The sequence below is a fragment of the Melanotaenia boesemani genome, chromosome 14 (assembly GCF_017639745.1).
Source record: "Melanotaenia boesemani isolate fMelBoe1 chromosome 14, fMelBoe1.pri, whole genome shotgun sequence".
NCBI lineage: Eukaryota > Metazoa > Chordata > Actinopteri > Atheriniformes > Melanotaeniidae > Melanotaenia > Melanotaenia boesemani.
The window spans coordinates 21,657,260-21,684,291 of NC_055695.1; the positions used below are offsets into that span (position 1 = coordinate 21,657,260).

Below are 27,032 nucleotides of genomic sequence, written 5' to 3' on the forward strand. Positions count from 1 at the left end.
CAACTGATTACTGATTACACTTCACTGGAACTTAACTAATATAATAAAAAGAAAGTTCTTACACATGGAATCCTGTGTGATAACTCACAGGTCTTAAATTTAACCAATTTTTGGTACATTTTAAAACCTGAGATTAGTTTGTTGCATTGGCCTTTTGTGAGGATGCCTTTGTAAAAACTACCAATGTAAAGTAAGGGGTACCTATTTTATCATTTGGTGAGTTAACACAGGTAAACAATTCATCATGTAATCTGTGTCAGATTTTTGTGATGAAGAGCTTAATTTTAAAGCTATCCTCAATCTTTTTCCAAGCAAAAAACAAATTTATGGTAATGTCTCATCATAACCAGAAAATTATGTTGCATAAAGATAACCAAGTAGTTATGATAATTAAACCTAACCAAGTACATATTTGGGTTACTGTGGTTAGTTATTCAGAGGCCCCAACATTCTGAATGGACTCAGAAGTACATATAAGGACACTAAACATGGACAGTGAACCCTGAATGTCAACGCGATGACATCTGCGGACTGAAACATCATCACCATATCGATTTACCCATCTGGAGGTTTCGGAGCCATATATTTTTGTTTGCCTTATTTTGTTTCAATGTTTACTCACATACTGTATTAATCTGAGTGTTAATCTGAAGTTGTTGTGATGTTATGCGTGCTATTGCTATGTATTTACTTTTTAGGTAGACATAGACGGGGTTTACCATTAGGCGAATAGATAATATTCTGTGACTCTTATTATGTGGATACATATGGGTGACCTCGAGTGCTTATCTGTTTGTTTCGGGAGGTGAGGATTGCTAGGCAGGATTTAGGCCCGGAGGGGTCCGATGGGTCGACTAGCCTCTTTTGGGCTTTTTATGATTTCTTTTGGGGCTCTCATATGTGTTTATTTAATTTGAGTCTTATATAGTTCGTTTTTTTCGGGACTGTTAATTCCAGTCCCGAAGGGGGGAATTATGAGGTATCTAAGCATAGCATTTGTATGGTACACATTCAAGTTTTTACCATATAAGGTTCTCTGTCCCACAGACTGGTTTGGCACAAGAACATGCATTCCATGCAAATGAGCATCCTATAGGCAAACTATATGTTTGGAGGACACAGAACTGAGGAATTTTCTTTGTTTAAACCCTATATAAGACAGAAGGACACATCAAGTCTTTAGGTCTTCGTTCTGGCTTTGGGACCTCCAGATTTTGCTGCAGAAATCTGTTTTGATGTCTGAACTTTTGTAATAAACTTCTTTTTATTATTCAAGTCAGCGTCCAGAGACGTTTTTGCCTGAAAGACAATTTTTCCACATCTCCTGATCAAGATACATCAGAAACCAAGAGCATTGTTTTTTTTTATGTATATACATATATATGTTGTATAGATACTGTTAGGACAGTTTTTAGGTATAAGGACCAAGAGCACCAAAAGCACTTGGTTAGGTTTGGGAAAATTTTATAGGCTGGGTTAAAATACATCCTTCCAAAAGTCATGGTATGTGTCACTTGACCTCCCTTGATCAAGATTAGAGAAAACAAAAACAAAATTCATCATTTTTAAATCAGTATCAACTGTTGAAATTTTAAATGGCACTGATTCAAACTTTAAATGGTGCGGTGTCCACTGTGTTTGTCTTTATGAGAGCAGATGATGTTTGTCTGATGCAGGAAAACAGAGAAATGTGTTTCTGTCAAAAAAAACAAAAACAAAACTATAAATACTAAATGGAACATGGGTAGTTGTTCACATTTCACACGCATACACTGGTTTGTGACCCTGGTCTAACCTTTGTATTATCTTTCTCCTGATCAAAGTCCATGACTGCAAGTTAACTGTCTGCCTGAACTCGAGCCAGAGACACACTAACAAACGTTCTGATATTTTCACACACACTTCAATTTAATGAGCCCAGTCTTACCATGGAGGAAATGCTTTTCCATCCATGCTGATGGTAGTTTCCAATGTTTAGCTTTTATAGTAAGAAATGAAATGACCCATGAAATAAAATGCTGTATTTTCCTCATACTTTGTCAGAAATATATATATATACACACACACACACACACATATATATATGTATATACATATATATATATATATATATATATATATATTTTTTTTTTTTTTTTTTTTTTTTAATACTCTAAACCCTCAGTTTCCATCTCACCACACTCCCTGCTGGGCTAAAGCCTATCTTAATTAACACTGGGATTTTACTAGATGACTGTTGCTTTGGTTCGGGTTACACAGTTCTGACATTAATGAAGTGCTGAAGTTGAGGCTGAAGGCTTCAGTGTGTTAACTGAAAGAAGAAAGTGTTGCACAAATACAATCTTATCAAGCTTACTGAAAACAATATCTGTCAAAGTCTGCGAGTGGAACTGGGCCACATCCAGCAGTGCCACACTCTGTGGGCAAGTGTGTGTCTGCAAATGTTTATGTGTTCTCTAGCACGCATTAGTGTGTGCAAGTGACCCAATCGTCACTGTGGTTATGGGTGAGTAGTTGTGGTTTCAGTGGCTCTATATAATCACAAACACAGGGGCCTGCTGATGCTTAAAATAGTTCAGGGTTACAACAGAAGAATGGAAAGGAATGATTGTTCTCTGCAATAACCACAAATAAATACCCTGCCAACCACAGCCATAGTTGTGAAGATGCCATTTAGGAAACATACACAGGTAAACAAACATGGCCACACAAATACATTGCACAGATTTTCATAAAACCCATGGACACACTAAAGTTTACCTTTCAGAACCACCAAGACAAGCTCAAGAAAGGGCCCTCCTCCAAAACAAAACTCTCCCACTCCCTGCTCCTTTTCTTCTCACTCTTCCTCCAATCACCAGCACTTGCTCTCGATCTCATGGCCTCCTCCATCTCCCCATTCTCTCTGTCATCCTTAAATCGAAGGAGTTATTGTAAAATCTTCACTCAACAGAACTGAGTGTTTAAGTATCCTGTTTGTCAATACACTGTTAAATCTGAGGCCATATTTTGAAGATGTAAGCACGTTTTTGTTTAATGTAAGTAAGTTTGGCTGTAAGTGAATTTCAGATGTCTCAAAATGTCAAAAAAGGATGGATTGCAAGCAAATTGAGTTTAGATAATACTAATATTTCCTTCAGATAGATTGGCTTTTGCACAGAGTTAGCTAAAAATACACCAAAGGAAATCAAAGTTGCTTATTAAGACATTGTGAGTTAATTAGATTAAGTAAATGAATCTTCCTGAACGAGCACTACTAATGCATTTATACTAAAAGTTAGACTGGCTACAGTTTAAAATCTAAATGTAAGACTCCTACAAGGGTCAGAATGCAAAGTTGTTGCAGTGCTTTTTGTGGGAGTTCAAGAGAGGAAAAAAAATCCCCATTCTTTTTGTAGGAATTAAAAAAATCGGGAAAAAAAAGGCACTAAAAAAGAAAAGAGGACTAATAAGCATATGAGATGAAAACTTTTGCTCACTGGCCCCGGTGCTGTGGTGTTAGTGTGATGGCTTTTGTCAGTTGACACCCCTGCTGGACTTTTCTCTGGCTGTTGCCAAAATGGTGGACGAGGTGTTGTGTGTCTAAGTGTTTATCTTCATCTGTGCTGTCTGTGTCAGGAGTTGGTGTCTGCAACAACACAGTCGCACGCAGTCTCACACCAACACACACATGCATAAATAGATCAGAGTCCTGCAGGATGGGTGACACAGACACATGTTTATCATTGAGGGGATTGGCTGGATTCCTTTCATCTGAAAATGGCTGACTGTTCCCTCGCTCCCAGTCTGACCCCTCAGCTGCCTTTATCTCCCTCTTGCTGCCTGTTGGCTCTTTCACTTTCTCCTGAGCTCTCCCTCTGTGTCTTGTGTCTCTTGTGGACTTTTTTTACTCTTCTGTGTTTAACTCTAACCCCTTTGGCTTTCATCTGACTCTGCTCCTGTTTTATTCCTCCTCATTTCTTTCAGTCTGTGTCTCTTTGACGACCTTCACCACCCATCTGCTTCCCATCTGAACCCAGATTGACGAGTGGAGAAAGTTGGTGGTTAGGGCCGTGATGCAATTAAGAGGGAAGGAGCAGAGAGTAACATTTATACCTTACATTTCCAATCAAATTCCTAAATATTATTATTGCTGACTGATTGATGTATGTGGAGCCCGTATGATTGTGTGTGCATGCTATTCAAATCTCCATGTGTGTTTATGCGGGCACATTCCTGCATGCATGCGTGAGAAAAAGTAAGTGTTATTAAGATTCACCAGGGATATTTGCTTCTCATAATAAATGCACACAGATATTTGGCATACTCTGACGCCAGTCCCGCCCCCAAGCCGCTCACACACATTTGTGTACAGCAGTTCTCAGTGTGATGAGCTATCAGTCCCTGTTAGGTTTGGCATTCTTGTTAGCAGGCGGTTTAGATCCCCTTTCAGAGGAGCTGAACTTGGGACCTTTTCCCCTCAGCACTTCCAGAGAGTGTCAGAAGCCAGTGCCGGCAAGATAACGGCAAACATGAAGGAAATAGGGCAGACAGAAAGTGAGAGCCAAGGAGCTTTCATGATATCAGTGGGTTTGTATTTAATCATTTGTTGAAATAGCTTCCATGCTGCGTGAGCTCTGCAATTCACAGAACGTGTTCCTAAATAGTTTCAGTTTTCACCTCAAATAATTGTCTTCATCTAAACCGCTGCGAGTGTGCTCTTGTGTGTATCAAAGGCTAGCTCAACAAAGCACATTTACCTTATGAATAATGTTACCTTAAGATTTGATTGCATTCTTTCCAAATGAGCCCCTGAAGAACCCACTGCTGATTAAAAGGAATTTATTTATGTTTCTCTAAGACACAAAATGAAGGGGAGTTGATCTTTTTACAAGAGCCAGATCAGCAGGTCCACCTGGGTGGGCAGTGGTACCAAACCCAAGCCAGACATCCTTCAAAATGATTTCATCCACAATCCCCAGTGCACTGATGACTGCAACACATCCAAGATAAGCATTTGATTTGTGGGAAAATCGCTTCAGTGGAGGGGAACATCTACCATCCCACAAACACCCTCAAAAGTTTTTTTTTCGAAGTGAGGATGGATGGAACTGCTGAAACATCTTGCAGATGTAAATCAGACTTGATTTTATTCATTGATCTTTTATAAGTGTAGGTGAGCTGTGGAAAGGAGAATCAAATCTGTCATATTTAGTTAGTCATAGGCTGGTTGGCAAAACAACGTTCTAGAAAAACGTCTTCACTTAAATAGAAGTTTCAAGATAAAATAGTGATCATTTTCTTGCCAAACCTTGGAAATTGTTTGTATCAACATCCAGAGTAACAGTGCAGATAGCACTCCCTAAAATACACGAGTCAAAGAGAAAATAAATATTTCTAACATGTTTGTATAAAAGTCTTAGAAATATAAATACAAAAGTAGTAACACATTAAATAAAATAATCAAGAAGAAAACTTTTAGTAATCACATAGAAATCTCATCCAGGGAAGCTACATGAGACCTTTGCTTTTTAATTCAGACTTTTTAATTCAATCGTTTGCTTTCTTTCTCTTCTTTGAACAACTCTTGTCCTCTTTTCCCTCCTCACTACTCTCATTTTCTGTCTCCCTGGTTTCCAAGCAGCCCTCCAGCCACTGGTTAAGTCAAGGGCCAGTTTGTGCAAAATACTGCCATGAAATAAGATAGTTTATGTGGTTTATTGTATTCAACTAGTTTGTTAAAGGAATATTATGTTTCTCATAAACAAACTATGAATAGATTCTGATTCTCTGGATTTTTTTTACACCAATGAGATTTTCTACAAAGCTTATTTATTGAAACCTTGCAGACTTTTCTTTTAAAACAGAAACAGACTCAAAAGCAAGTTGCTTCAATCTCCTTATTTTACCCAATCAGAATAGGGTGGATGCTACAAATATTACTTTAAGTCTGTTCTGACCAGAATCCTAAGCTCTCAAAGTCAAACTAACTCACCTAGATAGTGCAAATAAAACCTGTGTTTGCCCTTCACTACACTCAAATGGGTCTCAATGCGCCTGCTCCAAAATTCCAAATTTAATTTTCTTTTGTAATCTTTTTGTATCAGTAGAACATAATAATACAACACATTTCACAACAAACATTATTAATTTGTTTGTTTGTTTTTTGACAAATGGCAAAAACACATCAGAATTAGTGACTCTGTTAGGACTCTTCATCAACTCTCAGTCAAATTAAAGCTGATTTTAAAGCTTTATCTGACAAAAATCCCCAGCCAAGTAACCTAAATGTCTATTCAGTGAACTCTACATACAAGTGCAAAAACCCCCACAGAAAAAGCTAAGAGTGGCAGAATGTCTTTTTTTACTAATTTACTAATAACTTTAATACTCTGCTGTGCACATATGCAGGCACAAGGATGGTGGTCTAATAAAAAGGCCAGATTGAGCTCTTACAATAAGTCAGTTCACTTGTGCATGTATGATATTTGAAGGCAAACAGTGCACACGCTTTGACTGCAAAATTTGTGTGTGGACCATAGATGTCAGAGTAAAGTATCAGAATCTCAGTTCAAAATAAACAGAACCAAGTCCAACAATGAAAGCTAACGTAAACAAGAGCAGAGCCAGAGTGGTGGTTTAGGGGAGGGAAGGCCATCCCTAAAGTCTGACTGCTTGTTCTACATCAACACTACCATGTTCTTGATCATAATGCAGTATCCGTACAGCATTATACTATCATCTTGCCAAATGCCTTATATGGGTGATCGTATTTGTATGTCAAAATTGTTTACATTTTATGAGGAGGATGTAAAAGTCATAAAACCACCAAATGTGACAACTGTGCAAAGTTAAACAGTCAATAATGCTGAAGAAACTGTGGTAAAACTTGTGATATGGTTCAAAGCAGCTTTTTCAATAAAGTATAGTCTGTGCAAGAGTGATTAAAGGCATACAATGCAGGATCATCCTACGTAAACAATCGTTGATTAAAAAAATTTATAACTGACTCTTTGCTTGAACAAATTTTGCTTCACTTTTCACATCAGATGACCACTTGACTAACATACGTCCTATAGCTGATGTGTTTTTAGCAGTTTGATTTTTGGTGCAGCTCGGGATGTGATTTATTAAACAATTCTGACTTTCTCAAAAATACAATCTCAACTTTATATTTGGTATTTGGTACTTTGCTTTGTTTGGAAAATATGTAATTCATGGCCAAGAGGCAAAATCAAGTCAAGACAAAGACAAGCCAGTGTCTTCCTGCTTACCACAGTCACAATATGGTACAAATTTGTCTAGGTTCTTATTTATTTTGTGTTGTACTTGTATTGGACAGCATTTCTCAACAGCAAATAACTCCATTTTTAATAAGTGTATTAATCGATAGTCAGCTGGACAGTCAACTTCAGATAATAGAGTAATAAAGGCAATTACCCGTGATTTCTATACAATTGAGACTTCATTCATGTCAGTCTCAAGTAAAATAACAAGACCTCAAGAAAAACACTGAGACGCGACCAAGATAAATGAGGCTGGAGTCAGAAAAAAGACCACAATGTTATATATTCCATCACTAATAGGATGAAACACAGATTGCACATGAGTCTTGCAGCCACATAGAGCCTATAAAGGGGGCAGCAGTGAAGCAGGAGTGGTTAGTTGGGACCTCTTGTCCAAACATTGTCGTCACTCTCGTCTTTTTCTCATTCTTCCCATCCTTCACCATATCCCTTTATCCATCCCGCCATCCCACTAAATACCCCGGCTGTTAGCAGGCATTAAAAAGCCATTCACACTGTGCTCAAGTGCTTGGATTGGCCATCACCACAGCTGACTACAGAGGCTTTGTGGGGCTTTGGCCTCTCCCTCCCTCTGTTTCTGACTTTCTTTCTCTGAGTCTCTTGTGCACTCTCCCCTCAGCATTTTGGCAAGCTGATAAAATAGACTTTTGTTTCCATTCCAATACTCACTTGCTTTTGTGAGTGATTCACAAAAATCTAGCTTTTGGCTGGCAGAAATGGCATACATAGGAGCACAGAAGAGCTGTCAGGGTTGTATCAGCTGTTGTGGACACTGACACTATTACCTGAGAGAATCAGCAGCAGAAAAATCTATCAAAAACATGTTTCATCATTCATGCCGATATGAAACGTGGCTTGGCTCACACTTAGACCTGCTCATATTTTCCACATTATCAGATTCTTTAGTGATGTTGCAGATAATGCTACATGATGCTGTGGAACTCATCCATTAGAAAGGGGTGGCAGAAATGCACCATCCCAATAAAAACTTGGAACATGAGCAGCAAATGTCAAACAAATGCCACAAAGGATACAGCTAGGATACAACAAAAGGGTTCATGCTCTTTGAAATGTTTATTAGTCAATTATTTCATTAGGGGCCACAAATTAAATACATATTTTCCCCAGTTCATAATTCAATATCTTTGTAACATAGATGCTGTAGGTCAAGGACTTCTGTTGAGAAGAAAATTATCCAGATCTGCACAAAAATTCTGTCCAAAATCGTTGATTTATAATACAAATAAAGCATTTATAAATAAATTACTAATAAGTAATTAAGACATGCTTATAGATGAGAAAGACTGATAAAGAGTTTTCTTATTAAAAAAAAAAAAAAAAAAAAAAAAAACTCTTCTTTTTTTAAATCTGACTTAGATATTTATCTTTTCTATATGTTTGCCCAAAATTAGACACATGGAAATGAAATGTTCTCTTTAGCCATGATATGTAATAAAGATGTAAGATGGCTTGGAGCTCTTCAAGGCCAAATACCATTGCCACCCGCATTGGGTGGTATATTATGGGATGCTGTTACTACTGGAAGGCAGGTGGTTTGGCACAGGGTTGACAGGGGCATCAGAAACCAATAACTGTATGTGCTTACACATCGACTTTCCTCAGCCAAGATAAACCTACATATGTGAAAGGACTCGCACAGTATGTCCATGAGATTTCTCGGTAGCGCTTCTTCTCGCCAACAGTTCTTGATTGTCTGTCGCCACAGCTCAGTTCCAGGAATGCTCACTTTCTGCAGCATCTCTCTTTTCCAAGAATTGACTTTGGCTGAGAACCTTGCTGGATTTGATTCTACCAGGGTAGTTACTTCTTTCTGTTACCAACATTTTTACTATGAAGCTGCTGACTTTGACGTTCCCTTGCCAGTATTCAAAATAAAGTTTGTGTTTCAAATAATTACAAAAAAGAGACGATGGAGATGCAGAAAAAGAATAAGTGACATTTTGAAAGTAAATATATATGCTTCAAATAAAAATGTAGATCTGACCGTGTCAGATAACATATATCTACTGCACCTGTTAAATAGTCTATTGTCTATGAGCCTTTAGTTTAAAATTTAAATTAATTCTTTGTTTCTTGACTTTATGCCTCCAGGATGTCAGTTTATCTTTTACTCACTGGTTAGTGTATAGTTAATCTAGAGAGAACCATGCTTTAATTTCTCTGTTTACAGTCTTAGCAATCCAATCTAACTAACAGCATGCTGCTGTTTACAAAATTGCAGATGGTCAAATATAGCTCTGCAGTTTCTGTGTTGAAAATACGCTTGGAGTTAAAAAGAAAAAAAAAAACAACCTTGGAACCATTCAGAAAGATCCCAGTATCTCTACCACACTACTTTAGAGGCAACCAATCATATAATTAGACATTTTCATCTTAACTGAAAAATGGAGGACAAGCAGTTTTGGGAGTGTTTGTCTAGTCAGAGTTGAAGTTATATAATATTTCAGATGGAAACTACCTCACCAAAAACCTTAGAACTTATTTCTGAAGCAGATCACTTGTAGGTTTTCAGCTGCTGGTGAGAGTTGCTAGTAAGATAACAGCCCAAGCATACTTCTCCACCAATACCGACAGAGTGTATATGCATCATCAAATTTTAAGTCTGTAAAATATGAAGAACTATAAACACTCGGAGAACGCAGACCTCCGCCAAGCCACTGGGTCACTCACCTGAGAAAAACCACAGAAGACTCTGATGGGGGTGAAATGATCAGCTCCTCTAATTACAATAGGACCAAGTTAGGAGAATACATCCTTGACAAGAAGCCAAGGCAGTATTCATCTCAAGCTGCTACTAGAAGTTGGCATGTTGTGGTGTTTTATAACATTTTGGTGCATCAGTCCTCTAAATGAAAATGGCCCCCCTTGGCAGTTCTAGGGGGTGTTGGAATGTTGGCGGTTCTTGTATTTAAAAAAAAAATCCTGGATCCAGGTGGTGATTGGGATTACCCCCAAAATTTAATCACTTCTTCCTCATTTCATTTTGGAGATTTCCTGAAAATTCCATCAAAATTCATCAATTAATTTTTAAGTACAGCTGATGGATGGATAACGCTGCTGCGGAGTGATGCACAGCTGAAGTAGATGGGACGAAATTGTGAAGATGATGCTCCAGACTGACTGGGGAAGAGCTGAGAGATGCATCACTGCATCGGGTCAGTGGGCCCTGTTCTGACTGCTGGTTCTGACAATGAGAGCTGCATTGATTAATCAAATAAAATAACCACCAAGTAGTTTAATTCATTTATATATGTTATGTATATTTCCTTACAATTGAGTGGAAATTGTATGATGACAGAGTTAAAGGAAGGCTCGGATATGCTCTACAATCCGAAAGAAGCATGTTTTTCTTCGGGAGCAGCAGCTGCGATGGACAGAGACAGGATGATGGGAAACAATCGTTCACGGAAGGCTCTTCAAATTTTAGTTTTGACCTTTAGCAGATGTTCACAGAACATTTAGATATGTTTTCATCTCAGTGATCCAGGCAACGTTCTCTGATCACACCCAACTTTACCAGAACCTTAAGCCTGTTCGTTGTACATGGGCAGCTGGAACATCGTCTCAGTAACTGCCTCCTCACAGAAGAGGAAACAATCATCAGTGAATGTGTGAATTCAGCTAAAAGAGCAACATGTCAAAGATCCTGTGCAGTCTCCTGTTGAAAGTCAGACATTTCCACTACGTAAAAAAATTTTGCAAACTGTATTACCTTATGAAAAAGAGAGAAACACTGCTAAAGCTGATGTCTTTTAAGGTGCTGTGGGAAGTTTTAGAACTTGTTCTGCTGTTTGTGTGCAGTAAAGATGTATAATGAAACAAGATTTAACAACTGTCCCTTAAATCAACCTTAAACTGAACCTCTAGATATAAAATATAAATACAAAATCGTGTCTATGAAGCCCCACTGCCCACAACAACAAATTTGTCATTGACATAGTCAACTGCCCCACCTGTTCACCATTAATTTAGGCCTTACTCCATCAAACCATTTTCCACACAATCCCACATCTGTGAATCACACAACACACACATTCACCTCTGCAGTCCCTCGGGCTGACATGTTTCCCTGCTAATCTGTTTGCACAACTCTGGTGTGACCACAGGCCAATTACACATGGTCACATGAAGCACACCCACAAGACAGCATGAGGAAGAAAAATGAAAAAGAACCACCCACTGAGAGCCCCTCTCTCAAACCTTTTTACCCTTGTCATACTAGTTTTCCTCGCCCCCGGACCTTTCCCTCCATGCGCCCTCTCCCCCGGCTTCTTCCACTTATCCAACTCAGTTTGCGGCTGCAATTACAGCTTCCAATCATTTAGGATGTCCCCAAACAATGACACCCCTCAGAGACCGCAGATCTGCTATGGTTCTCTACGTAAATTTGATTTTCATCTCATTTACGTTACATAAACTTTGCCATATGTTTAATATTATACTTAAACAGTTCCAGTGCATGCCAAAAGAGTGCATGCCTTGGGAAAGGTAGAGGAACTGTTCTGGAAAAAATTGCATTTGTGAATGACAGGTGAAATTGACCATGATGTGAGAGGAAATAAAAAAAAAACTTAAAACCTGTAGAAGGGAGAAAACCATGCAGCAGAATCCTGTTATTTGCTGTCATCTTCTATTTTGGCACAGAGCAAAGTGTTGAGTGGAGAAAGTGAAAGTCTTCCTGTGTTATTGTTGCTTTTTGGTGCATTCCCATCAAATCAAACAATTTTCTCTGTTTCCACTTTTTCCCCAAATGCCACAGAAACGGTTTCTTCTCTTTCCTCCCTAATTGTGTTCCTTTATTTTTTCCACCCATTCATTATTATTCCATTCAATATTTTTTGTATTAGTGCCTTTTCCCCCATATAGGGGGAATGGACAGGGATTTTACATAAGTGCAAACAAGCAGTTTGGGATTGAAACTTTAAACTTTCACACGCAAAAACACTAGAAATAACCTTCCTTAATCCACGTGTTTATTAGACCTCTTATCTTGATAAAACCAAATATACAAAGACTAATTGACTTAGCCCTATGTCATTGCAAGGAGCTGAACATGTCATGTTTAACTCCAGTGTGAAGGGGGGTGCTACTGGGCCTCAGCCAAAGAAACAGGGTCATCCAGAGGGCAAGTGCAAGGCTAACCAACTCCCTCTAAAGTTAGACAAATCTCTGTGAACTATAAATATTAAGGTGAAACACGGGCAGAAATGCCTATGATCTTAAGAGCTACTCCAGTCATACAGCTGTAAAACAAATATATTGATCAGGCTGGAAGATTTTTGTTTATGACGTCAGTAACATGATGCTTGTTTCAAACACATGTGATCAACTGCTGGTCTACCTAATAAAGTATTTGCAAAATAGCCTAATAAATGCTTCACAATGCTTTCAAAACTAGATTTCTAAATGTCTGGAATGAGGGGAGAATCATCACAGTCTTGAACCGTCTGTTACTGTAAATTTTACAGGACGGGGCTTGGCTGCAGTTTAGTGGTGGGTGACTAAGAAGAGTTCTGTAATGGGAGGATGAATGTTTGGATGGGAATAACATTTTTCAAGTTCAGCTCAGTTTGACCTGCAAAGTTTTGTGTTTGTGCTTACTCTTATCTCATAGACAGTATATCCCAGCAAAGTTTTGTTTGTACTTTCACCAGAACATTTAATGTCTTGTTAAGAGTGCTGGAGCTTTCCCCATGCTTCCCTGCTTCCTTGCCTCCCCTACCTGATGCCTTGCCTTGCCTTACTGGCTGCCTGCCGTTCTATCCAATCACTGGTGTCCTTGTTGCTTGTCTTTTCACCCACTGATCCTTAGCACTCCAGCTCCAGCTTAAAAAGTTTTCTTTAAGAAGAGGTGTGCAGATGGAATAACTTTGCCCACTTGTTTTGGGGGAGATAACACAAGAGGATTTATGTGCTCCCTAATAAAGTTTATGAGTCCAGCCTTGTTTTAATAGTTCCTATTGAGATCATTAAGGCTCTAACATAAATTATTTCCTTTGAGGGTGATTGTCTGATCGTGAAAATGTTAGCTTTACTCTATACATATAATTGTTCCATTTGTTCCCTGCAAATCCAAGTATTAGAATACATCATTTGTGATAATGTATTTCCAAATTAAATACAGGCTTCCTCACAATTCTGACAAAATAAACACAACATTTTTAACTAAAACATGATTATTTGACTTGCAGGATACCCTGAGTGAAATGGTGTGAGGGTAGAAATTAGTTTGACCTTATACTGTTTGGGGAAAAGGGGGGTAGAGAGGTGAGGGGTACAGGGGCAGGGCGTGAGAGAAGATAAAGTGCTTCACTGGTTTGTGTACAATGGGAACGCAGCAGAGGGGGGGCAAAAGAGAAACATAGGTCACATTAAAATTGGGTTCATCGAGAGGGCTCTGCTAAACCTACCTAATCCTCACAAAGTTTGGAACACACAACACACAGACATGCATGTGGTTGTTCTCTATATTTGTGGTTGTTGGCCAGTCGTGTGAGAGGTGTGAGTGGTATGTGCATCTGATGTCACAGGCAGACTGGGAAACTAAGTTCATTACAGACCACCACGCACCCAACATGGAAAGTTGCTTGCCTTGGCAAACTGGAAATCTTTTTACATGTTCACCTACCCTGGCTGATAAAGATACAGCACATTCTGGTAGTTTGCTGTCAGGTGTTACTGTTTCATGCAGCACAAACACTAATACAAATTTTTTTGTAAGAGGTCAACAATTCAGGGATCAAATCCACTCCTCAAACTCAAAGGCATTAAATCTTTTAAGGCAGACTAACCTTAGGATTTAATCCAAATCGCCATGTCTGTTAAATATCATCAGAACTATTTTCTAGTAAGAGCAAAAACAAAGAAAAAAAGTAATAATGTGCAACTGTATGGAGTAACAAAGGTAGAAATGGCTGAGGCTGGGGTGGCATCACAGCCATCCAGACATCTTATAGGCAGGCATTGGCCAACATCTTGAAAACACAGTAATGTCAAAATCCATGGCCACAGGTAATTAGATTGTAAAATACTCTATACCAGTTGTGGTTTTTATTTAACGTGACATTAATTAAATGCCACCAAAGCTAAATATGCTTAACACCCAGACATAATATTTACATTTCTTCAGTTAGACCAAGTAGAAAAGTAAATGATCTGTGGATGAGTGTCAAAGTTGTGGTTTCTTTCAAAGAAGTCTGCAGACTCCCACCACCTCCTCCTCCCTCCTTTTAATTCCTTTTAAGGCCAAGAAGAGAGGAACTGTGTTTCTATTTTGAAGAAGACAAAATAAGAAAATGTAAAACAAAAAGTTCAAACTGAACATCCACTGAACTTTCAATAATATGCATTATAACATCCACTAATATGCTCACTTTGGGTGGTTTTTCATCTGTTTTGAAGAAGACATGGTAAACATGAAAACATCTTTTAAAATGGTGTCCTAGCTGTCAAACATTAAAGTAACGCTCAAACTATTTTTGAGATGAGCCAGCAAACAAACTTTCACGACTTCTCAGAGTTTAAAGTGATTCCTCCAATTTTGTGGATGCCCATTGCAGTGTTTGTTGCATTACTTCTTCCACTGTGGCAGTGGCAGGAAAGGCTTATGCAATATATATTGCCAGCCTTATTGTCAGAGAGGCAACCATATTGCCTCTCTGACACCACACATCCCAGATTACGTCCTTCAAACAAGTTATATACTGCAAACTCTGTAGGGAACTGAAAGAAGGAAAAGCTGTTCAGTTTTTCTGCTTATATAAAAAAAAACTGCAATGTTTTGCACTGTGAAAAAAAACCTGCACAATCTAACAAATAATTATTTTTTTATTTTTTTTCTATTTTGCAATGATGATTTGTTTAAGTGATTTAAAAGTGCAGTGCCAAATTAGGTTGTACCATTAGCAAGGAAATGAAATAGGAATATTCTAGGGATCATATATAGCTTATAACTGAAACAGACAAGCACGTCTTATATGTTCAATTTTCCAAATTACTGATCAGAAATGACTAGATCTCATTCATTTTGTTAACTTGTGTAGTTTTGTTATCTGAAATGTGTGTAACATTGTTCAAACCCTGAATTTTAGTCAAAGCAACCAAGCAACTTGGTCTTTGATACAGTATTCCTGTTTTCTGTTCTAATAAAAATAATAATAATTCTAGCTCATGCTAGGGCTGGGCAATTAATTGAATTTTAATCGCGATTACGATCTGGGTTTTCAACAATCATGAAAATGAAAGGATCCGATTATTTTTGTCCTTCGCAGTTTCCTCTTGTGCTGTTTTCAGACATTGCAGCGCTCTGCTGCAGCCTCCTCCCACAGCCCCGTCTGCTTTAGTTTTATTCAGTGCCAGTTGCAGACACCTCACCAGTTATGGGCTGGACACATGGTGGGCAAAGTCGCTCCTTCTCCATTTATTTTCTATCGAACTTGCGTGATGAGGCGGAAATCGCTCCCCTCCTCCAGCCAAGTGACAGGTGACATTCCCACAAGTGAAATGTTGCGCTCGTTCACGGGGGCTTGCGACCCGACACAAGAAAATAGAAAAATGTTCAATTTTTGTGAGTCGCGACTAAATAATCCAGAGACACAGAGAGATAAACGTTATAAACAAACAGAACTTTTTCTCAGTTAACACAGTGAACAACTCGGGATTTAAGAAACTCATCAACACGTTGGACAAACGGCATCACTGCCATCTTGTCTCCATGTTAATGGAGTATCTCTCCCGCCCTGGATGGTGAGGGTGTTGTGACGAACGTCGCTACAGTCCAATGTTTCGCCACCACTGCAGACCTGTGGTCAAGCCGCACCATAGAGCCGTATATTAATGTTGCACTACATTTTATTGACGCGGATTTTGATGTGAAAATGAAATGTGTCCAGACTAATGTTTTTCCAGATCACACCGGGCAGAACATAGCTGCTGGTCTGAGACAAACTATAGCTACGGGGACCTGGTGGAAAGAAACTAGTCTGTATTACCACAGACAAACTTCAAATGTCACACCCCACGCGCCCTCTCTCTTTCTCTTATTGTGTTAAATAATCGCGATCTCAATTTCAATCAAAATAATCGTGATTATCATTTTTCCCATAATCGAGCAGCCCTAGCTCATGCTACAGTACACATAACTGGCATTAGTTTATAGTGTGCATGTTGTGCAGGCCAACCACAAGTTAATGTGCACATTAGCACTATATCAACATTCATCATACCCATAAAGTTATTTTTGTGTTTTTGTTTAGGCCATAAATAAAAGAGGATCACTAACCGATAATTCATTACATAACATTACCATGCAGCATTAGCTATATGGTAATGGTAACCTAGGGATTAATGTTTTATTAGTTAGATTTATATTAAGCTGTTAAATTAGCATTTTGTTCCGTGAATATATGGAAAAATTGTGTGAATAAAACCTTAATGCAATATCTCAAGACATCAAATAGATTTCTGTCGGTACTTGAAGACAACTAGCATGGCCCTTTATAAGGCTTAGCAAAATACTGTCTGGGTGTTTACAATCTACTCACTGGTTGTTGTGTTACATATAAACCACATCTGAAAGGTTGGTTAAACAACTGGTTAAACAAAGGTTATAACACAACAATGTCCCAAATGAAAAACGGCATTCCAGAGGGGCCAAGTGGGTCTCTGAGGAAATCAGTCAGTCACATTCTTGTCTGTGATCAATCAGCCTCTGGCCCAAACAACCTGAAGTTAACCTCAACCATCCTGGAAACTACCTGTCCTCCCCAATGAAAGCATCCTACAGCCATGTATAATTTTACGCAGTCTCCCCTGTTGTGATGAGCAAATACTGTGTCATAAAACAAAACATCATAAAGACAACCTGCCTGCAGGAGTAGAAGCTCAACAGTCTTTCATTTTAGTGCAGTTTCCACAGTTAAATTGACAAAATAATTATATATAAAACTGACTACTATGATTGTTCTCAGCAGTTTTCTCCAAAAAGAGGAGTGTGGAGTAAAAGTGAATTAAGGCTGTTACAATTTAAGCAGAAAGAAATGCTCATTTTCTCTGTGGGCGAAGGAAGGAGGGAAGAATTTGGCACAATCAACTTATACCATGAAAGCACAGCCTTAGCAGCACTCAGCTTAGTGACAATGTGGTGGACTCATTACCTCAGGTCTCTCAGGTACTTTGAGTGAGAGGGGATGTGAACTTGGTTGGATTCCATGAATGGAGACACCGCTGTGCGTTTATAGAAGTGCACAGGGTTTACAGGTTTCTTTGTTTGACTGAAATTGATTTATGCAAGATTGTTAAGGTGCAAGTTTTACATAAAAAAAAAAAAAAAAAAAAAAAAAAAAAGTTTGCCTGGAAATGCTATTACTTTTTGGGTGTTCCCGCTTTCCATACATTAGTTCTATCTTAGTTAAATTAGATGAGGTGAATTTTTTCCATTAAGGAAAATTCTAAAATGAGCCTACTTACTTTCACCTAAACATTTCTTGAAGCTGCACAGTATCTTGCTACTTACTTTTGTTTGCTTCCTGCAGTTAAACTCCATTGAAACAAAGATTTATTTTAATTTATTTACTCGACAAGTGCACAGTACTTCATTCCATCTCACTGTGAGCCTGCAAAGCTCAGGCCAGAGCATAATGGTCTAAGTGCTTCTGGATGGCAGTGGGCTATTTGGTCATTAAGGGGACTATTAAGTCATTAGTGCAACAACTGCTGTCTGCCAGTCGACAGGCCCAGATGATCAACCTGATACATGTTGCCTTGCAGTTTTCCACATATTTGTGCAGGTAATTATAGCTTAGATGTGAAACGCCCTTAGATGTCATGCTTAAAGAGGGAGTATAAGTCAGCAGCAGACTTTAAAGGTAACCTCCGCCTCCCCTTCTCCTCTTCTCACTGCCTTTTTTCCATTTGCTGTGGATATGTTGATATTGCTTATGTGTGTGGATAAGCAGTGGGTTGACAATGAGACCAACAACTAGAAGGATAATGAGCAAAGAGAAGAAATCCAAAAGATATAAGGAGGTCAGGGAAAAAGAAGAGTAGTGTGCAGTGACAGAATTACTTTTCCCATCAGTCAGACTAAGGCCAGCACATCCGTTCAAACACACCCATCACTGAATGTAAATATTTGGACGTGGACATGGTTGAATGTTCCTTAATTCCTCCCTTAACGATGTCTTGAGCACAAGCCAACAAACACAAAGCAAAATATTCACCATGATTTGATATGACACATGAGAATCTTATTTTGACTTCATTTCTGCTGTTACTTGAAGCAACCCTTGCCCAGTTTTTGAGAACCTAGACAGTCGCTGCTCTAGGCTCTCAATATTATATTAACTGCTTACCATAAATGCTTGTCAAGTAACTTCCATGACAGCCAAAAACCTTTGGACCTTCACACTGGAAGAAATTCCCTATTGATTTACTGTTCATCTTTCACTGTTTTTAAATCATTTCTAATCAATGACGTGTATTTTAGCAACATACATTTCAGTAAGTTCCTTCTGAATTGGAAAACCAAACACTAAATGAATTGAATGTCATGTAAAGTAATAGTTTTTTTTAAAGCAGACTGTGTGGGTATAAACAGAAATAAAGTGAATGTCTTTGTTCCAGACAGACCAAAATCTCACTGTAAGACCTCTGTGTATAAACTCAGTGCTTGCTGTCTTAGCACCATGTATTTGATATGACATGTTATCATGCATATATTAGAGAAACTGAATGTTATCACATTGCTCATTATTTTACCATGAATACATGCATTGTTGTCATATTTTGGCCACATCTGCAGGTCTGAAAGAGCCCCAGTGTGACCATGGCTTGTCAGAGTCTGCAGCCTCAGCACTACAGAGAGCCTCAGGCGGATATCTGCTCAAGCCAACAAGTCCTCCACCATATAGGTAGTTTATTCATACTCTTTTAAATACAACACATAAATGTGTTTTTGAACTACTAAACCATCAAATAAAGGGAAATGCTGCATATTTTGTAACTAAACATGTGTACTCAATAAATATAAATTTTAAGAGTACTTTTTCCACATCAGAGCATCGTTTAACATCGTTTTCAAGTGTTTAGCACTTTCAACCAAGGTTGTTTAGGCAATGACATGGTGTTAGCAGATAACTATAATCAGGGCAGAAATACATTCTATAGACTTTGCCACCATTACATTAACTGATGCTATTTTGATGCTTTTAATGCAGCTGTTCTTGGAATTTTATTTTTAGTTCTAATTCTTTTCTAATACAATTCTTATGTTTTTTGGAAATAGGAGAGTTTCTCTCAAGCATAAATTGTAAAGGGGCTGCACTGATGGAAATAGACATGTCATGCTGTCACTGAAGTTGTAAATGGGGCACACTCCTAGTGACTTTTAGCCAGCTCTCACCTTCATGTTTGGACAAGTCACAGCACAATGTAGATCTAGCTGGTGGAAACTCTAACTGTCAGAGGTTGAGCAAGCGGGTTCGGCCTGCATGCTCAACGGTGCCCACATTTGACCACAGCAGACTGTCTCCTTATCGCTCTGCTGCTCATGGTCTCGCTACCACCTCCTGCAGTGACCTATGACCCCTGCCCAGGAGAAAGGCGCCACCAATATTTTGTTATTTCTCCTTGACATGAGCCACTGGTCTCGGCTGCAACGTGACCTCAGGGAAAATAAATATGAGTGTTTATTTGTTGGGAAAGAGAGAGACTCACAGTAAAGAGCCAGATGCAGGATTCCAAAAAGCAGCTTCGCATAAGAGTCAACTCTGTCTCGCTCCAAAACTAAACTCATTCTAGGATTACACTTTTACAAATTTTGTAATGTGCATTACCAATACACAACAGCAATGTGACACAGCTGACACTGTTGAGATTGTTATACAGAAGTGTTTTTCCACTTAAGGGAGATCAAAGATCAAAAAGGACTTTGCATCTTTTGAGGCAAGCTGCGGTAGTTATGCAGCTTGCACTCCTTGAACAGACTAAACTTTCTCCAGCTTTTTCCAATCTGTACTCAAAGCATTTGGTACTAGCTGGCCTGCCCGGCTGTCAAGCTACATCAGCTTTCAAAGACCTGGAGAAGAACCATGCGCTATGACCTGCCTTTGTTTCCACAGCCTCTAAACAACCTCTCACAGAGACATCCACACTTCTGTCTCCCACTGGCTGTGCTCTTATTCAACCACAATTGTGTGAAGAGGGCTCAGGAGGAACCCTTACTGTCTCTCTGCCGCTCCCACAATACAGAAAACTACAACTTTAAAACAAATGTTCTCCTTTTGCCTCTAACATTCCAAACAGAATGAGATTTTTGCTCAGTATCATTGTGTATACAGCCAACTTTCTCTAAAGTTGTAGGTACTCAAGCAATAACACCCATCACCCTGTGGTCTTAGCTATGTTGCAGAGGTACCACCAGAACCAATTCCACCTCTTGAAGTGACCTGGATCAAGTGCTTGTGAGGAATCTGAAGTGTGACTGGTGATAGCATACCACTATCTGAGAGCTTTTCTGTAGCATATGTGTGATTGTAAGCAGCTTTTTTTTATATCAGATAAATAATACACAGGGAAGAATATTTCCAAATTTAGATAAATATTCATTCATGCATGTTTTAGATTAGCATTAGCAGTGAGACATTGTGTATGAATTTCCCTGCACTTTTCAATCTGAACGCACTTTTTACACTCTTTCTGTGCCTCAGTCAGTGTCTGTCTCTGACTTTTTCTCTCTGTTGTTTCACTTTTCTTTCCTCTGACTCTGGGTCTATCCATCTTCCTGACCTCACCATTGTTACAGGCAAGCGTTGAGGGATCCAATCAACCGCAGTGTTCAGATTAGACCGTGCATTATTATAATTGAGAATAATGGCTTCCATGTCAGTATCAGTGCAGCTCTGAATTGTTTTCATTCAGCCCTCTTTTCTGGACAAAAGAGGGCTGGAGGCCTGGAAGTCCAGTATTGCTTGTGCATGCTTTGGGTGATTTTCAAGTTACTCATGATCACGTTTTTACTGATCTTTAAAGGCAGTACTTTTATCTGAATTTTGAATACTTACCTAGTAAAAACTTACTGCTGATTGAAACTTTCTGCATACTACCTTTCCATAATTCCTGAGAAATAAAAAGGCAATACAACACCCACCCAAAGTTATTAACAAAGATCCTGGTCATTACTGAGAAACAGTGTCCTTTGCAGAGCTTATTTTCAGGGGCAGTAAAGCTCTCAGGCATGTGCAGTGCATGCAGTACCGTTTTGACAGCATAGTTAGGAGGTGTTGATGAAAGACGAGAGCCCACTCAAAGCCTGATACTTCTCAAATTAGCTGTGCAACCCTCCATGCTGTCACATAGACTTATAGGCCCTAGAAGATTCTGTTGCATCATGAATGTGCTGTGTGGAACTTTGCATGACTTTAGTGCATGAGTGGAGCTGTGCATGTAAGACACATGTGTTTGGTTGCAACACGTCATGAATGCAAATATTGAGGTGTCTTCTGGTTTTTTTTTTTTTGTTTTTTTTTTGCAGTCTATATCAAAGGCTGGAAGAAAACTGAGCATCTTCCTCTGCTGTCATGAATTTTTCTCCAGTCTTGCCATTTTCAGTGACTTCACACTATTTCTTTAAATAGACTCATTCCTATCTTTTTAATCATCATGCATGAAATTAAATATGATTATACTCCCCATGTTTTGCTCATCAAGTAATTAGGTTGTTTCACTCATCTTTCAGTCTCCAATTACAGTTCAAGCCCAGCAATTCCCCAGAGAGCCAGACAGTCTGCATTAATGAAAGCGAGAGCTTTCTGCTCTTCTCACCTTCGTTAATCTGTTTTTCGTGTACATTGCTCTGCCTGACACCCTTTGTGGAGATTCAGCTGTTGAGTATGTTTATTTAGTGAGGTGGAGGAACATCCATAACCATAAAGCTGTCTCCAAAACAGACAAATTTAAATTGCCTCTTTCTCCTCACATTGTTTCTTCTCACGTTCTCTGCTTCTTTCAGAGAAAGCACAACACTCAGAATTTGTGCACACGCTCAACCTTTATTGTAGACCATAAGCCTAACATGTTTGTGTTCAGAGCTTCAGGCAGAAGGATAAAGGATACACAAACTCAGGATCTTATCACAACCCCTCTAGGCCTGACTTGTTTTTGCCAATTCTCCAGCTGCTCCAGCTGTGTACACACAAGGAACCAGTGGCAAAAAAGAGCAAAAATAAATATCCTCATTCCATCATCTTACCTGAGAGAAGTTAAGTCCATTTAAAGGGTGACATTGCTCCTCCACCTGCTCCACTGCCCCTGTTGTCTTTCCCATTTGTTCCGCCTCTTGAGCTAGGAACAGGTCCAGCACTGGTGTCCCTCTGGATCGGACGTCCCACTCTGTCAGTGAGTTGACCATCAGCATCACCCACACAGGCCTCTTTCTTTCCCAGTTTCCTGCGATTGCGTTAAACAGGTAGTCAGCATACAGGCCACGCCCTCGCTGATCAGCAGTCATCCAATAAGGCATCATATGTTTGACATAGTCCAGGTGCCGTTTGAGACGCCGGTACAAGTCTCGAGGTAGCAGGGTCTGCAGGTTTTCTCCATGGGGAAGCAGCTGGCAACTGGTCAGTTTGGAGATAGTCAGTGGGTCTGTCAGGTCTAGCTCAAAGAAAACATTATTGCTGTTATGGAAGGCCTGCTTGGAACTGTTGGGGATAAAGTCCCAGACTCGGGTATAGGGCACATGGATGGTACCAAATAAGTAAGATGGTGGGTGAGGAGGAAAACGCTTTACTCTCCACAGGAAAGAGTTCAGCTCACTTTGCTGTAGAGGAGGAAAAGGAAACAAGAATACCAAAATTATCAGTGAGAGGCAGTTTATTCTGTTGTTCAAGGTAAAGTTGAGACTTTTTTTTCCTCTGTTGTGGTTTACAGGCCCACAGGCTCAGGTCAAAAAGTTGAAGATTGAAATAAGATTTTTTTTTTTTTTAAATGACAGCAGGGGAAGTATAAAGTCTAGTTAGCCCAGAGCTGTGCTGCAGGCAGTTTATAGAGGGGGTCTTCTGGGCTGTAAACAGACCCCCGTGTATTGTTGAGGTGCATACCGCCGCTGCCAAAGGCTTTTTCGGCCTGGGAAGCATTTCCAAGGCAGCAGTGCAAATATACTGCACTGGAGCTCATAAAAATCTAAACCTGAAAAAAACCTGCTCTCAATTCTGGCCTCGATTTGATTTTTTTTTTTTTTTTTTTTTTTTTTATATATATATATATATATATATACACACAGCAGGTTTGGAGATGTGATGCTTTAAATGAAGCACTGTTTTTATCTGTGGTTTATACAATGAGAAGCATTTGTCTGGTATGGTCATCTTCGTCGAAAACAGTGCCATTCTGGAAATTAAATATTCACAGTCGTTGTAAATGAAATATGTTTCTTGTTAAGTTCTTAGCCAATGTGCTGCGCATGTGCTGTGACTTTGATGTTGCCATTTTTCAAATATAAAAAAAGAAACTTCTCTAAACAATATCAAACTGCTGGCCACTGACACACAGTGTAATCAGGCATTTGAGGGATGAAACCTATTACTGTAAAATAAAGTTATTCTTAGAAAATGTTTACTTCTGAAATTTAATCAAGATTTCTTTCAGCTGCACACGCTCCAGTCATATTGCACACTGCCAATGTTGCTTTTAAAAAATTCAAATATATCAGCCAAGGCGAGTTAAGCCTTATTGTAGGATTTGTAGGTTTTCAAAGGGTCCATTTCAATATTAACAGAGCCCTCTCCTTTTGGGCATGGCGCATTCTCAGTCAAATTTCCGGGAAACGGGGAGTAAGGATTTTTGCACGTGCAGGATTTAAGTCCCGTGTCGAAATATGCGCTTATGAATTAGGTCTTTTCGACATGGAAAGTGCGGTCGTGCTTGACTTATTGTAAGTCATGAGGAGAAGCGAGATCCCCTTTGCTGAGGAAGCGGTGACTTTTCTGGAGAGCCTTGATGCGCAGGGCTCCTTTTTTATGAGGGTAATTACTCTTAATCAAAAACAGAGACCACTGTACTGACGCATACAAATCACGTGAAGTATAAGAGTACGAAGTCTTCACTGATCTCTGACATCAGATCCATTAGGGGACATTGTGCGCAAATGCACAAACGCCTGTGATCGCTCTGAACGATTTCATAATGACATCTTCAAGCTGGAGCGCAGCTTTGTCTGTTTTTTATAAGGTGGTGTATTTTTTCTTTATTTTTCCTGTGAAATGATTTTTCAGCCAGAAAACGGATGGATTTGATTTGTCATTATTGTCTGCGCTGTTGCAATTCATTCACTGAGGTCAGAATGCACTGACTTTTCCAGCATGCCAGATATATGTGTTTTAATAATAAGCCACATGCTGGGCGAAAACACGACCACTTCTGAGAGGTCAATGAAACTTTTCCAAATGGAGTCAAGTCAACCGTGGGTGTTCCCCACTTTGTCACATAAACAGCCATAAAGTTGGCGAGCACTTTCAATTTCTTTTGGCAACCTCATTCATAAGACCACGAACTCTGCTGAGCAGTGTCTGTAGGCCTGAGACACTGGCTTTAATAATTTAACCTATTATTATTATTATTATTATTATTATTATAATAACAATAAATACAGATTAGCTCATTCCTAATTATAGGCTATTAATGTGTTATTATTTTGGCCTATAATAATATATAATGACAAACTGCATCTTCTTCTAAGATTATAAAGTTTGCAGACTTTATAACAAATGACAAGAATCACATGCAGAGACAAATGTAGCCTGTAAGTCACAAATGTAACAGCTACACGATTTACTATATTTACACCTCCCGTCGTCTACTTCCTAAATTAACGCATGCCTAAGTTTAGTTTCTCCAACCATAAGTTCTCAAAATAAGAGTCCAGTACAGGTTTATTCAGGCAACAAGTGTCACAGATCTGTACCGAAGCAGCTTAGTTTTTTTTTTAATTGCAAACTTGTCGGACTTCAGTATTTTTGCTATAATGTGCAGATGTGAACCCGCGTTCATCTCGAGAGTGAACAAGTGTCATTGACTTAAAAGAAAATACCCAATCAGACTCACCGACTTTGGTGTTTCGCACTGCCTCGGTCTGGCCGGTCGGTGCGCGCCCCAGGGTGCCACATTTTGCAAAAGCGTGCTCAGGAGGACCCAACTGAAACCCGGCAGAAAGACCATCGCGTGGAGGCGACAAGACACTTGTGACAGCTTTCAGGTAATTTTGCTCTATGTCTTGCTCTGTCTTCTCCTCCTCTCACTGGCCCTAGAAGTCAGAAAAAAACGCTACCGGTGGCCTCTGGGCTCACATGTGTAACTCGGCTGGAGGACCATTCCGCCTCTTCGTCAGTCCTTAACGCGTTCCGCCTCTCAAGTTTATGTTTACGTTCGCAGCTTTTCCCGTGTCCCTCAAGCCCAGTGCTGTTCCTCAAGCAGGAGCTTAAAAGTCTGGAAAGTTTGCGCTCCGTGAGTTTGGAGCGTCTTGACTGGGCGAGAGAGAGGTGGGACGATGTGAGCACCCCCACCCCGTTACACACAACGTATGCACACACTTTCCAGCTTCTTTAAACTGCAGCGAGCGCAGGTTCAGACCAGGGATGACAGGTTTCCGAGCAGAATCCTTAAAACAGAGGAAGAAGGGAAGCTGAGGGAAATTGATGTTCTTAACATCCCAAAGTTGAACTTCCCTTAATCCAAAACAGTAAGATCATGATGTCTTAATTAGCGTTGAAGAAATTGGCTCAAAACCTGATAGTATTTATATTGTATTGCTGCAGGGGTTCCAGTGGAATTATTAGTTTAACTCTTGTAACTTATGTTGAATTGAGCATATTTCCAGGAATCCAGACCCTCTGGAAAACCTAACCTACATCATGCACTTTTTATCATAAGGAAATAGAGAAGGCAGAGCCTGGAGGGCAGATGGTAATCACACTGTCAACAACCCAAAGGTTTGTTTGGGCCTCATTTTCATCAAAGTCATTTAAAATATGTAAATTAACAATATTTCAAATGTTGTCATTTGCTTCCTCTTTGAAGGGACTACATTTATCTTTGTCCCTCTCTGTTTGGCAAACATTTGTATTGGAGGTCTTGATGAAGCAGGTAGACTTGAACCCTATGCGGTTGTTTAATGGTAATAAATACACATAAACCGTGAGAAGTATTTTATTTGTTAGGCGCAGTGCTCTAAGAGGTATTAGTCATGATGCGGAGCAGACAGATCTGAAATAAACACCAGTGTTGAGAGAAAGTGACCCCCTCTCTGCACAGGCCGCTATGTCAACGCTCCACTACTCAGCTGTGACCGCAGTTATTGTCCATGTGGCAGACAGTGTGACAGAGTCAAGTAGTGGAAATTTATCATGGGGACCCCTCAAACAAGTGGCACCTGGCCCCTCCCTGCAGGCCGGTGGCAGACAGACCTCAGACAAGCAACCCTTTGTCCTCGGCCGTGTTCTCCCCTCCTCTCCACTCCTCTTCTCACCACTCTCTGTTCACTTGTGTTGCCGGGCAGCTCTGTTAGCAGCCGACTGTCCCTCTGCGCCCTCATTGTGTTTTCCATCCAGATTAATGTCCGTCTGTCCTGAGCGTCTTTGATCAGCTTGTCTTTTTAACCAAGCTTCAAGCTGTAAAACTGGGACATTTGACTCATAGACAACTTTTACTTACTGTCGTTTATCAGAATGTGAG

At 39.5% G+C, this 27,032-nt stretch overlaps 1 protein-coding gene across 1 annotated transcript in view; it reads right to left on the reverse strand.

Annotated features, from left to right (window-relative positions):
* The window catches only part of trabd2b (TraB domain containing 2B), a 74,533-nt gene extending 48,717 nt beyond the window's left edge, over positions 1-25,816 (reverse strand). Inside the window, exons 1-2 of the mRNA XM_042006932.1 lie at positions 25,407-25,816; positions 22,555-23,124 (exon numbers count right to left, since the gene is read on the reverse strand). Coding sequence (XP_041862866.1) covers positions 22,555-23,124; positions 25,407-25,520 — 684 coding nt within the window. The 5' untranslated portion in view covers positions 25,521-25,816. The remainder of the gene's footprint in view (positions 1-22,554; positions 23,125-25,406) is intronic.
* Between the last annotated feature and the right edge of the window lie 1,216 nt (positions 25,817-27,032).